Source organism: Poecilia formosa, unplaced genomic scaffold (assembly GCF_000485575.1).
Source record: "Poecilia formosa unplaced genomic scaffold, Poecilia_formosa-5.1.2 Scaffold0, whole genome shotgun sequence".
Classification (NCBI taxonomy): domain Eukaryota; kingdom Metazoa; phylum Chordata; class Actinopteri; order Cyprinodontiformes; family Poeciliidae; genus Poecilia; species Poecilia formosa.
The window spans coordinates 6,563,558-6,576,367 of record NW_006799939.1 but is presented as its reverse complement, the minus strand read 5'-3'; the positions used below and the strand labels follow the sequence as shown (position 1 = coordinate 6,576,367).

The 12,810-nt window shown below is 38.6% G+C and overlaps 1 protein-coding gene across 1 annotated transcript in view; it reads right to left on the bottom strand.

Moving 5' to 3' along the window:
* The window catches only part of me1 (malic enzyme 1, NADP(+)-dependent, cytosolic), an 86,184-nt gene that overhangs the window by 49,399 nt on the left and 23,975 nt on the right, over positions 1 to 12,810 (bottom strand). Inside the window, exon 2 of the mRNA XM_007566727.2 lies at positions 2,096 to 2,229. Within this exon, the coding sequence (XP_007566789.1) occupies positions 2,096 to 2,229 (134 nt within the window). The remainder of the gene's footprint in view (positions 1 to 2,095; positions 2,230 to 12,810) is intronic.

Below are 12,810 nucleotides of genomic sequence, written 5' to 3'. Positions count from 1 at the left end.
GCTCGTATAATGAGCTCAGCAGATGTGCAGATCTACCAGGTGTTTGCTAATTGCTGCTGGCTAGTGTGAAGGAGCTGACACTGAAGCTGAAACTGCATCTCGAAGGAGGAGCTAGGTCTACCCAAGTGTTTTGCACAGCTGAATGGTTGCCACAAGAGATTAAAGGATTTTTCAAACATGCATGAAAGAATCTTGGCAACACTCCAGGTATGTTTTTGATGAGGGAATAACATTATAACATGATGTAAGTCTCAAAAAAGTTGATTTTACATAATATTCCCCCTTTAAAAGTATATGCTTTTTCACAAACCTTGAAACTTTAGTCAAGTCTGCATTGGGTGTGAATTTTCTGAGAAACTGTCACCAACGATCTTGTGTGAAACATACTAAGAATTCAACCTTTGACACGTCTCCTGCTGGACTGACCATTAAGAAGAAAAGTAAAGCATTGCAGAGCTGAGAGTTATTTTCAGACCTTAGAAGTTTATCTCGGTCATGGGCTCAATCTGACAAGCACTTAGAATCAGTTTCCAACACCAACTAATCTAGATTTATACTAAACAAAGAGACCAAACCAGCTAATTATTTTATGCTTCCAGTAGAACCTCATTTCATAAACCAATCTGAACTTTCCCTGTAAATCAGTCTCCCATCATAGTACCATACATCTTGCTAATGTAGCTTAATGCATTAAATGGAGAGACATGTATAATTTTTTTTACTAGTAGTGCTAATTTTTCTTTAACGGACAGCAGTAATGAACTAATCCCAGATGCTTTTTAAACTTGTAACTGATACAGGGTTAAGTTGGGAGGGAGTGATATTATTCCTAAATGAGAGTTACAACTTTTACAACTTTTTCGGTAAATGGAATGCAGCCTAAGTCACCACATCAAGTTCCAACACATCACTGCAGATTGCTACTGCTAAATTATGTGCTGGGGACTGTTAAAAGAACAGTGGGGAATTAAAAACCATGGTGGGTGCTAGTAATGCCTCGGGAAGAGCAAGAGACACACACCACTGCATTCTGAATTTTGGCTTTTGAACATCAGCTGCTTCATTTTAGAGCTGCTATGGAATAGCTTTCCTTTTTTTTTCTTTGCACTAATTGCATGCATATGTCTTCATTACAGTTTGGAATCCACCTCTCCTGATAGCAGAGTGGTCACTCCATCAATCAAGATCATAACCATGCGCTTGCTGTGCAGATCTCCTAAAATATATACAACAAAAATGTGAGGCGACTGGTGAAAATAGAACCGAAAGCCCATATTTTAAAAAGTCATCTAAATAAATGATGGCATCTGGCAGTCAGTACCAAAACAGAGTTACTTTGAAATATCACGGCATGTTTTTCAATGACTTATTGCGCTAACAAACTTATTTGTGTTTTGGATTGCGTTTTTTATTTAATGGAAGCACAGCAATTACAAAATTGCGTTTTTCCGAGATTAGCGGAACATCGACAAAGTTTTGGGCACGTTCGTGAGGCATGTGCAGCTAGTGACACTGAAAGCATGGGAAGGAATTGCTGTTTTCAGATTCCCATTGACTGTCGTTTCTACACTTTAAAAAGACAACAGCCCTGCTCCTTTCCACTTTTAAAGTCACTTTTTCTCCCTGAAAAAATGTAGAAAAGTGCAGTTTTGATTGAGCATCTGTTGATCGAGGGTTGGGTTATGGAAAAGCAAATTAGCTGATGACTTCAGCTGCTCAAAAAAGCCCAAAATGAAAGGTTAGTACGTTGGTTGTGTAATGCTTGCTGCTAGTGGACGTGAAACGTGCAAGTTAGCGTGCAAGAAGCTTTTATTTCATCACCTAGGACTTTGTAAAAACAGAGAAGACAGACTAAATGGAGGAAGAGTGGAAAAGGAGATCAGGGAGCATGAAGTAAAATTTATGGTATGAGAAGACGGATGATCTCAGAGGACAGATAGCTAATCTGCCTTCTGTGTTTTGAAAGGCTCTGCACAAAGGATCTGGTTGCACAAACAGAGGATCAGATGAGATTTAACTCTTACACAGGATAACATACGAAGTCTGTTGGAACGCACCGCGACATCCTGGCTGGTTTTGTGCGGAAGCGTCTCACCTGTCCAGGTCGTCCCTTTTCATGTCGTAATTTTTGAGGACTCTGAGCACCTGGACATCCTGGCTGATGAAGCAGGGCGGCACCAGGCCGTGGATCCCCAGCTGGAGACGCTCCTCCAGGGAGAAAGCCATTTCCTGTAAGGACAAACATTATGACAAGATGCGGAGGACGTGTGTCAATCACCCAAGACAGAGGCTGGAACCAAACAGGGCCAGTTTCCTAACTCAAATCTATTCCAGTGGTGGTGTAAAAGTATTTATACCTCTTTGGAGTTTCTCAAAAAGTTCATGGGAAAAATCAGCGGTGGTTCTAGACCAGATTTATCGAGGGGGCCAGGGTGGGTTCAGTGTTTTTCATGGAAGCACAGAAGAAAGGATCGGAAAAAAAAAACAGCCAATATTTCCTTATTTAATATATTGAAGCTTCAACAAATATTATGCATATTTGTTGAAGGTGTCACTATGTTGTGACAGTATAGTATGACTCAGTTATCCATCCATCCATCCATTTTCTGAACACCCTTGTCCCTCAGTGGGGTCGGGAGGGGTGCTGGTGCCTATCTCCAGCTAACGTTCCGGGCGAGAGGCGGGGTACATCCTGGACAGGTCGCCAGTCTGTCGCAGATGACTCAGTTAATCTTTGATTAAAAAAAAATCAAGCTCCTCTGCCTTCTCCTTCTGCTTACTACAAACAACCAATCAGAGCCAGGAGGCGGGTCTTAGCTTTGAATGCTAAGCCAATGATGACATTTAAACGGTTTTGCTGGAAAGGTAAACCGCCATTAGTGCACAGGCAGTTGATAGACAGCTCTAAGGCCCTCCCCCCGGCTCTGATTGGTTGTTTTGTCAGGAAAGGTGGAGGAGATCGATCTATTCACAGATTATCTGTCTCATATTATACTGTGACGACTTGGTGACAATTTTAACAAATATGTCAAAAACATTTTTTAAATTAAAAATAAAAGTTGCGTACTCCAGCTGTAAGGAGCCACTTGAAATGCTCTTTCAAGGCCCAGTCGCCCCCATTTCTAGAATTGTCCATGGATTTGTGGATTTTTATGAGAAGTAGTTCTGTCAACAAAAATTTCCTTCTCTGCTATGGATCTCTGCTACTTTTAGCTCTACGTGTTTATAGGTTTGAAGTCATGCCATGCTGAATGAATATTGTCACCTTCCTAAAATAATGGCCCAAGTCATGTTTTTGCCAAAAGTAGTTTTTGCACTAAAAGTCATCACCTCTGTGATTTATGCAGCTCAAAAAAGACAAAAAGAGAGAGAAAAAAAATCACTTTTTGGGAAAAAAAAAAAGACTTGCGCCGTTATTTTTAAGAAGAGGATGATAGGATATGACACTAAATTCTGAAAGCGGCTGGAAACATAAGGATGCTGGACAGATGTTTTTTTTTTTTAAAAGGAAGAAACAAAGAACCACAAATATTTCCTTCAGTTCAAAAGTGAATTCCGGACATACTCTTTTTTATTTTATTTTCATTTAAAGTTTGAAAAGTCTTATGTATACCAATTCAAAATCCCCGACCACAAAAGGTAAATCGAGGCACAAAAAGAATGTTGTGTTTTTATCAAAGCAAGAGTTAAACTTACTTTGCATGGAGGGAGAGAAATCACTGGCCAAACAGTCTTACAGGACAGGATGTTTATTCTCTGGCATGTACTTCAGGGCAAGTAAGACGAACAGCCGGTCAGATTAACTCAACAAGTTACAGGAACGTAGGTGTAGTAGTGGTTCAGCACATGTATTGTGTTCCATCAAAATTATGTGTTGCTTCAATGTTTGACGTGTAGCGCAGACAGTTTTCTACACTTTGGCATGCTTCTGATTATCCCTAAGAGATTTAGTCACCCCATGTTCTCAATTTACAAAAATCTGTATCATAGTAAAGTAAAAGCAAAGCATTAGATTTTTTTTTTTTTTACTCTGTCAAGAATCCAAACGTGATTGATCGTCAAGGTTGAATGTTCCTCCCAAAATTGTTTAACATTAACCGACTGAGAAGCTGGAGTTGGAAACTCCCTCATTAACCTTTGCTTTTTTTTTTTTTTTTTAAAGAAAAACAAAGAGTTCAGTTTCATTTAACCACAACCAGGTCTGATTACCGTCTGTAGAATCAAGAGATTTCTTAAGTAGAACCTGTTTGACAACATGAAGCAGACCTTAAAAGGCATCACAGAAATGCACTAAAGAAATTCAGGAACAGCCTGGAAAAGGCTGCAAAGGCGTTTCTAAGTCTTCAGGACTCTAGCGAAATACAGTGAAAACTATTATTCACAGATTGAGAGAACAATTCATGACTGACAATAAAGAACAAAGAGACTGGGGGAAAAAAAAGTGGGATTAACGGGAGGCCAAAACCACCTACGTCACAGTTGGATTAGAAAAGTACAAATTTTGATGAACCTCAAGACTTTTTGGAAAATATTCTACATTACATTTACTATCTCTGTCTGATTTTAAAATGTGCTAAATTATTTGAGACACTTTTATGCAACGAGAAAGCAAAAACAGTAGAAGTCTATGGGAAAGCCAAAACTTTTCTCAAAACAAAACAATTTTTCTTTTGAAAAAAATATGTGTGTGAGACATACAGTTTAGCTTTTATACGTAATAAAAACATAAAACATAAAAAGTGGTGTGTTAAGCCGTGGTATGCGGCGTGTGATTACCGCTGCGATAAGGAATTCTGATACATAAACACAATCAGCGGAGGCATGCACTTGTCTGTTTTACTGGACTCCTGACAATCCTAACAGGTTGACATTACACACATTGTTAACATTTCTCCAGCTTGTAACAGAACGGTACAGATTGATTGGAAGCCATTTCTTTCTTTAAAGTGAAAAAGCTCATTCTGATCCATTCTTTGTTGGAACACAAGAATTGGTATCTGAGGTTATGGCATTTTTAAATGTGTGAAGGAAAAATGTCTATTTTCTTATACACAAAGCAATCACTTATGTCGCTCTGAAGTTTACGCCGTGGACAGGAATGCTCAGAGAAAAGATTTCATAAATCCTCTGACCCGCCAGGTTATTTTTCCCTGAAGGAGCTCGGTGGCAGCCTTGTGTTAAAGGGACCGTTGTTTACCAACAGTCTGGTGTGATCACCGCTCTCAGAGTCACCGATTCTTAAACAAACTGCATACAGAAGACAGACATGAACGCCCTCTGACCTTCTATGGCTTTCTATCTTGCTCACCTTTGACACCCGGCTGGAAATCTTACAGGAAGTCCCACACCTGCCGTGTCGCGATTGTAACTTTTGGGGCCGTCTCACCTTTGATCTTTTGAGGTTATTTCAAAGAGAGGACGCTGATCTCCTGCCCACCTGTTACTAATCAACTCATGTGAGGGAAAAGGGTTTTTTTCCACAGATTGACCACTCAAGAGGAAAGTAATGAAATCTGAAAAAAGGTTGTTATATCTCCCACAGAAACAGATAAATAAATAGAGGACGGTAGAGGAACCCGAAAATACAAGTAAGAGTAGCACTAATTCAAGTCAAGTAAAAGTAAAAAAAATAGCTATCCAAGAAATTACTCAATGGTAAATAAGTATTTCATAAACAGGTGCCTCAAGTACTGAATAACTGATCAAAACATCAATCATCTAATATTTAAAAATGATATCATCAGCAGGGCCAAAACATAAAGTTATGTGGAAATTTTTGTGTATTAATCAAAAGGATCAAAATGAATGATTTGTTTCCCCAAACCAGTTTCTTTCAATATAAAACGTATGAAGCTTTAACAAAAACCGCAGGCATGCGTGTGTGTGTGTGTGTATGTGTATGTGTATGTGTGTGTGTGTGTGTGTGTGTGTGTGTCTGGCGAATTGTTGGTTAGAACTAGCTTCTTCTTCATTTTCATTCAGCAGGTTACTAACAGCACAATGAGCATCCAAAGGTTTTACTAAAGTAAGGGCCGCCAAACTTCAAAATAAAATTACTCAAGTAAAAGTAAAAAGAGCAACGTAGCAAAAAATACTCCAAAAAGCAACCCCCCGCCCAAAAAAAAAATGTAAATGTAACTTGCTATCCAACTCTATAAATACATTATAATGTTGGATGCAGAGTGACGCGATTGATAGGAATGTTCCAACGCAGCAAGACGGTCCCAGGTTCAAATCCCTTTTAGCAGGAACAGTTTGTAAAATGTGAAGAGATTTATTGGCAATGAATGCTGCTTCAAGGAACACTATCGACCAGATGCTGACTACCACGAAAAGAATGAAGTCAGGCACTTATAAACTCTGCAACCTGCAATGTTTACAGTCTTTCAAAGCCGCTGGCACTTTAAGCATGTCTGGTTGTGCTGAAACATTTCTGAGGTATTAAAAAAAAAACAAAAAAAAAACAAGATCGAGATCAAATGCAACACCTAAGCAAAGTAGAGAAGCATTTGTCACTTGAATTTGAATAATAAGTTCAGCAAAACTGGAAAAATTCGATTGCAGATGGTAAATATTGTATTATTCCTCTGGAAAAAAAAAACAAAAATCCAGAAAGTGTCAAAGTTGTAGACTGAAGATTTCATCAAAATGACTGACAGTAAAAAGCAAACACAAACACAAACGCACAATAGCAACCAATTTCCATTTGGCAGCACATCTGAAATAATTGGCTTATGTGCTTTTTTGACTGTCTGCAGGACACTCTAACCCGAATGATTGTATGTAATTACAAAAACCAACACCGTGTAAATGTCAGCTCACATAAGCAGTCTTAGTAATTTAGTCGACAGGACTAGATCTATGGCTGACTTAAAAAAAGAGATGAGGAGGAAGAAGAAGAAGAAGAAGAAAAAGGAAAAAAGAACACACACACACACACACACACACACACACACACGCACACCAGTTGTTTGAGAAAATGAAACACACGTCTAGAACTGTGTGTTACATGAGGCGGGGAGCAGCCTGTACTTAAGGGACCTCAAATAGACGGACTCAGCTCAGAATTACAACCTTCTTCCATTATCAAAAAACATTTCCTATTTTCCAGAGAGCCATCTGTTCACATCAGACCCAGAGTGTGTGGAACAGCAGCTGGTTCGCCGGCGTTCCTGCTCTCCGCAGCAGCTGACCGTGAGCAAAGAGAGAGAGAGAGACAGGGAGAGAGAGAGAGAGAAAGAGAAGGAGAGAGATAGAGAGAGAGAAAGAAGGAAAAAAAGAAAAGAAGTGGGAACTCTTAAAATACAACACAAGGCAAACTGAATTTAGCATGGACATTTAAAAGGAGAGCCTTTCCTTGGCTTTCTGTGGTCTTTCATTAGTTGGGATATATTCAAATCCACCCCTAAAGTTGACTTTGTAGGTTTATGACACAAAGTACAGCTGCTCGTATACGAGAGTTAAAAAAACAAACAAAAACAAAACGAGAGAGAAATTTGGACTTTTTCAGTGAGAAAAAAAAAAACACTTTATTCATGCAGGCGTGAACTTCTCACTGGATGTAAGAGATTTCCACACATTTCTATGTTTACATTTCACTCCTCTCCCCAAACACTTTTACCGTTCCCAGGCTAAGTCAGACTTGGGATTTAAATGAGTGTCGATTTCACCACATGCAGGCAGGTTAGAAGAGGTTGGAGAAACAAAATTTAGTCATCGGCTCAAGAGAACCCGAGTGACTCACACCGAAAAGCCCCAGAAATTTTTTAAGCATCGAATTAACGCAGTTTGAAGAGGAGTTTGGTGAGGATCAACCCGGAGGGAATTTTTATGTTTACAGAAGAATTACGTAGCTCGGTTGCACAATTTCAGCTTGGTTTAAACAATCTGGGTTTCTTTCAGATGGCTGAAAAAAAAAATTATCTAATGCTTCTTTTGACTAAGCAGGATTAAAATTAGTACATAGCAAATAATCACACTTGAATTAGTCAGACACATTCTCTTTGGATTAGCTGTTTAATCAGCTTTAGCAAGATATGAAGCATCTTTGAGCAACACCTACAACATCAACATCTTAGAAATATGTTGTTTAAAGGGGCGACTGAACTGATGACCTAACACATAGATTCACAGGCTACTTACAGTAAGTTTGGGCACAAACAAAAAACCTGTGCCAATAATTTTTTGGACTACATTGCACACCGTTTCTTAATATTTAACATATAAGTCACATCTAAAACTCCATTAGGAAGTGTAACAGAAGCTTATGCTTCATTTATCACATACCTTCATTTTTTATTTTACATTAATTGCAATGAATTAATGTAAAATAGATTCCCGCATCAAGAAAGAGTAAGTTAACTGTGTTGTGCAATCACCAACTTTTTTTTTTAGTTTTGTTTTAATCTAATTACCAGTTAAAAACCCAACATTTTCTACAAAGTCTAGAAGTACGTGCAAAATGTCAAATAAATATAATATATTGTCAGAAAGTGGATCCTATTCCTCAGCAGATCAAGCACTCACCATTCTAGGCTGTATAAGTTTCATCAGCGCAGACAGAATGTATGAATGTAACAAGTTTTGATTGGTTAAACATAAACAAGTTTTAAAAAAAAAAAGAAAAAAGCAAAGCTCAGTTTATTTCATCTAATATCTGCCTTACAAAAAGACTTCAATTATGACAACACGTTTTGGTGCAGCTCATGTTTAGGTGGAATGGATTGTTCACCTTTCCACTGTCATTGTTACACCATTCTACATAACTACAAAGTGAAGAGAAAGGATCAACAGTTTTCAAAGTGTCAATACTTTGGCAAAGAACAATTTGTAACAATTGTAGCTCCAGACCTATTTGGAGAATGTCTTGATCAACTGTACACATCAGGAAACTGACATATTTGGTCATTTTTCTGCACTACACAACTCAGGCTAAATAAGGTTAGATGGAAAATGTCTTTGCCAAGTCTTCCTACAGAATCTCATTAGATTTAGGTCTGGATCTGAGCCAGACTAATTAAAACCACTAGAAGATGAAGCAGTTTTTTTTTGTTGTTTTTTTAAACGTAGTCCTTTCAATTAACCACACTTTAACTAAAGAAAGATTTTTCATTAGGGCATCCTGAAGAAAAATCTCTTTCAAATCTCACTGATTTTTCATGAATAAAATGGAGGCAGAAATTAGAAAACATGTCCTCTGCATGTGAAAAGCAGAGGATACTTTTCACACGGAAAATAATCCTCTCTGCTCCGTTATTGATGGAACTCCACCCTGAAACCCCCTGATGCCGTTTATCATTCTACGTTAAGATTCCTTACTGGAGATAGCTGTGGGACACATCTTTGCTTTCCTAGAACATCAGGTAGTATTTTACAGCTGTGGCTCACCTTACAAGTTAAAACGGTTTGTGAAGAGCAGTGGTCGGCCCGATGTCATCACACATCGCAAATCTGGAATATGCTACAATCAAAGCCTTAAACTGACATCAGTGTTTAGATTTAGGTGTCTTTTCATTCATTTTTGAAATATTTCTATCTCTATGATAGTACTGAATTCCATCGTATTAAACATACTTTGAAAATTAGAGGTTCTCCCTCAACGGGCCAGGAAGTTAAACTTTGACTCCCCTACGTTTGATGTGTGTCCTAAAACAGCTTTGAATTTTCTTTTGCCAATAGATTTCTTCCTTCCACTCTTCAATAAAGATCCAATTTGTGGAGTAAATGAGAAATAGTTGTCCCCAGAGATACTTCTACCGTGGGTCAGTTTAGGTGGGTGACCATGTTTTGGTGACTTTGTTAAATGGAAAGAGAATGGCAAAACTGCAGAGTGAACGGTGATCTGTGACATGTTCAAAAGCTCAGGATGTTATTTCACTGCCCAACTAAAACTGCTGATTTTATGCTTAGATTTTAATTTGGGGGTATTGCAGTCGAGGTGTCTGAATACAAGTGAATGTCTCATTTTTGAAAAGTTCATAATTATTATTAAAAAAGGTCATGTTGTATGAATATGGTTAGTGTTTCACAGACATTCAGACAGAACGTGGCCATAAAAGTGAACTTTGCCATTTTCAAGTGAGTGGGGAAACACGCAGAGTGACAAATTATTCTCTCAAACAAAAGTCAAAGCATTTAAGTATTCACAGAAGGAAATGTTGGACTGTGTAACTAAGGATAAGAACAGAGAACACCAAACTATACACTGTTGATTGAGGAAGGGGAAGTCAGGGCTGGGGTGTTGTCTCATGGACTGTCAGGTTAAATATTTCCTTGTAGTTGACATGTGAAAAGAAATCTTAGATTTTTTTATTATTATTATTTTTTGATAGGTTTGCATATCTTTCAGTCAGACTTTAGTATGTTGTTCCATGTGAAAAATTAAGCAGGACTTTCCCAAGTATAAGCCACAGGAATGGTCCTGTCAATTAAACAGAGGAAATGTTTATTTTCCCATTGAAACAGGGAGAATGTCTAATGATTGCCATAATTACAGTAATGCAAGGCCCAATGAAATCAAATTTATTATAATCCAAAGTCTGTTTTATGTTTTCCCCCAATTCCATTTTTAATAATTTTTTTTCTGAATTCCTCTTTTTGCATTGTAATCATATTTATGAACCCAAAAAGGATCTTATTATGGTGGGAAAATGTAACAAATCAATAGATTTGTTACGTTGATCACAATAGATCACAATAGATCAATAGAGACCTACTGTTATTCTGCAGAACAACTACAACAGACTGTACCTCTGATTTATTTAAATGTTCAAGAGTTAGCTGGCATCACTGTCTGAAGCTAGCTTCTCTTCTATGTTTCTGTGCTGACAAAATGTACAGAAACTCACTGACCCGGAGCATCGCGGCAACGTATTAGAACCATTTTAAATAGGGAAAAAGGAAGAGTATTTTTTTTTTGCCCAAAAACTCTGAAATTTTGAGATTAATCTCCAAAATCTTCTAAAAAACAAAACAAAAAAAACCCCCAGAAATTTCTGAGTGAAAAATGTTCAACTTGAATTTCAATGTTTATTCTATAAAATTTCTGGAATTAAATCTCAAACTGAGTTTTTTCTAGCACATATAAACTTTTCAAACCCAGAAAATTCCATTTTTTTATTTTTGTTTTTTCTTGAAAGTTTCGGAATATTTTGGTGGAAATTTTTTCATTTTTTTGTATTTCTATTTACAATCTGCCCTCACATGCCATCATAAAACCTTGCGATGGCATGTGCGCTAAGCTTTGAGTTTTAATTTTTATTTTCTGGAAACACATCTGTTTCAAAATTTTTTGCCATGGTTGAGCGGATCAATCTGCCTGTGCCGAGCCCAGCCAGGTAGAGCGAGTACGATAGCCGCAGCGGCCAAACCACTACAAAATAACCTCTCACTAATTCTGTAAAAATTCTGCACTTTACTCTGGATTTAATTTTGTTTATTAAATCCTGTCATAGTTTTACATTACAGAAATTGTAGAGTCTTATCAATGCATTCAACCAACAAAGGTACGAGGTAGTTTTTGCAGTTTCAGCTGCTTTTCAATTCTGCTACAAATCCCCACAAATGGAAAATTCGGATGTAAATCAACAAAATAAAGCAAGATAGAAATAAAAGATCGGAAATAACAAAAAGTTAGCATTTTTTTCATCTTTATTTATTAATCATGTTTTCTTAAACAAAACCAAAGTTTGGTGACAAATACATTTATCCGGTCCCCACGAAGAGCGATTGGTCCCCACAACGTAGTATATGTCAGGAAAATCGTCCCCACAAGGTATTACAAACAAACGCACACACACGCATGCATACACAAACATCCCTGGGTTTGTTTGTCTGAACATGAGTTTCGGACTGCAGCGAAGCCCGCTCTCCCTCCCTTTGGGAGTTCTAAACTGGGCTGGGTGGAAGAAACCCTAGAAAGCTTCCACATGGCCCTGACCACATCTGAAGTGCCCGCACCCCGTGCCAACACTTGTGATGCCCGCAGCTCCGCGTCCCAAGCAGCTGAAGTCACAACTAAACCTGTAATCCACCAAGCCAGGCAGTGCCAGCCCTTAACCTCAGACTGCTGCCATGCCTACCCCAAAAAGCACTCGGCGGGGAGAGGAAACAGCCAATTAGCTTCCCAGATGGCTAAACAAGACAGATGAAAGTGTAGGCTCTCTGAAACTGATAAAGGGCCTTTCTGTCCTTCCCAGGGAGTTCAAAGAGTGAGTTTTCAGTTAACATTTCAGTGCAAAGAAAGCTCAAAACATTCTGGTGCCTTTTAATTCCTCCTCCCCCTCCTCGACCCTTCAACCACAACCGCACAGAACTCCGTCTAACAGTGAGCTTGTGAGCCGGCTGACAGTAAGGCCACTCCCTTCTTTACCGAAATTCCTTAATGCCACCGGAGGAGAGAGAAAAAGAGAGAGAGAGAGAGAGGGAGAGAGAGAGAGAGAGAGCTTCTTATCACTGTAACAACATGACTCGAAAGTCTTCTCCCACACCACGCTCTCCCGTGATATGACGTCTCATTTTTCACATTCCGTGTGAAAATTGTGAAGCAAGATCGGCGGTATTTAGAAAATTACGCAGTGACAGATTGCAAACATGAGAAGGAAAATTGCAGAGCCTTGCTCTGAAATAAGAGGCTGCTTTTAGCAAGCATGCAGTTTGACATTCATTCGATAGACACAAATAGACTTCTCACAACTACGCGTGTCTGAGATGTAGACCCAGCAGCTTCAAGGCCTTAATCTGTACCAGGGGCAGCAAGTGTACACACACACGCACACAAACACTGTAAGCACTGCAGTATTCACACCTGCG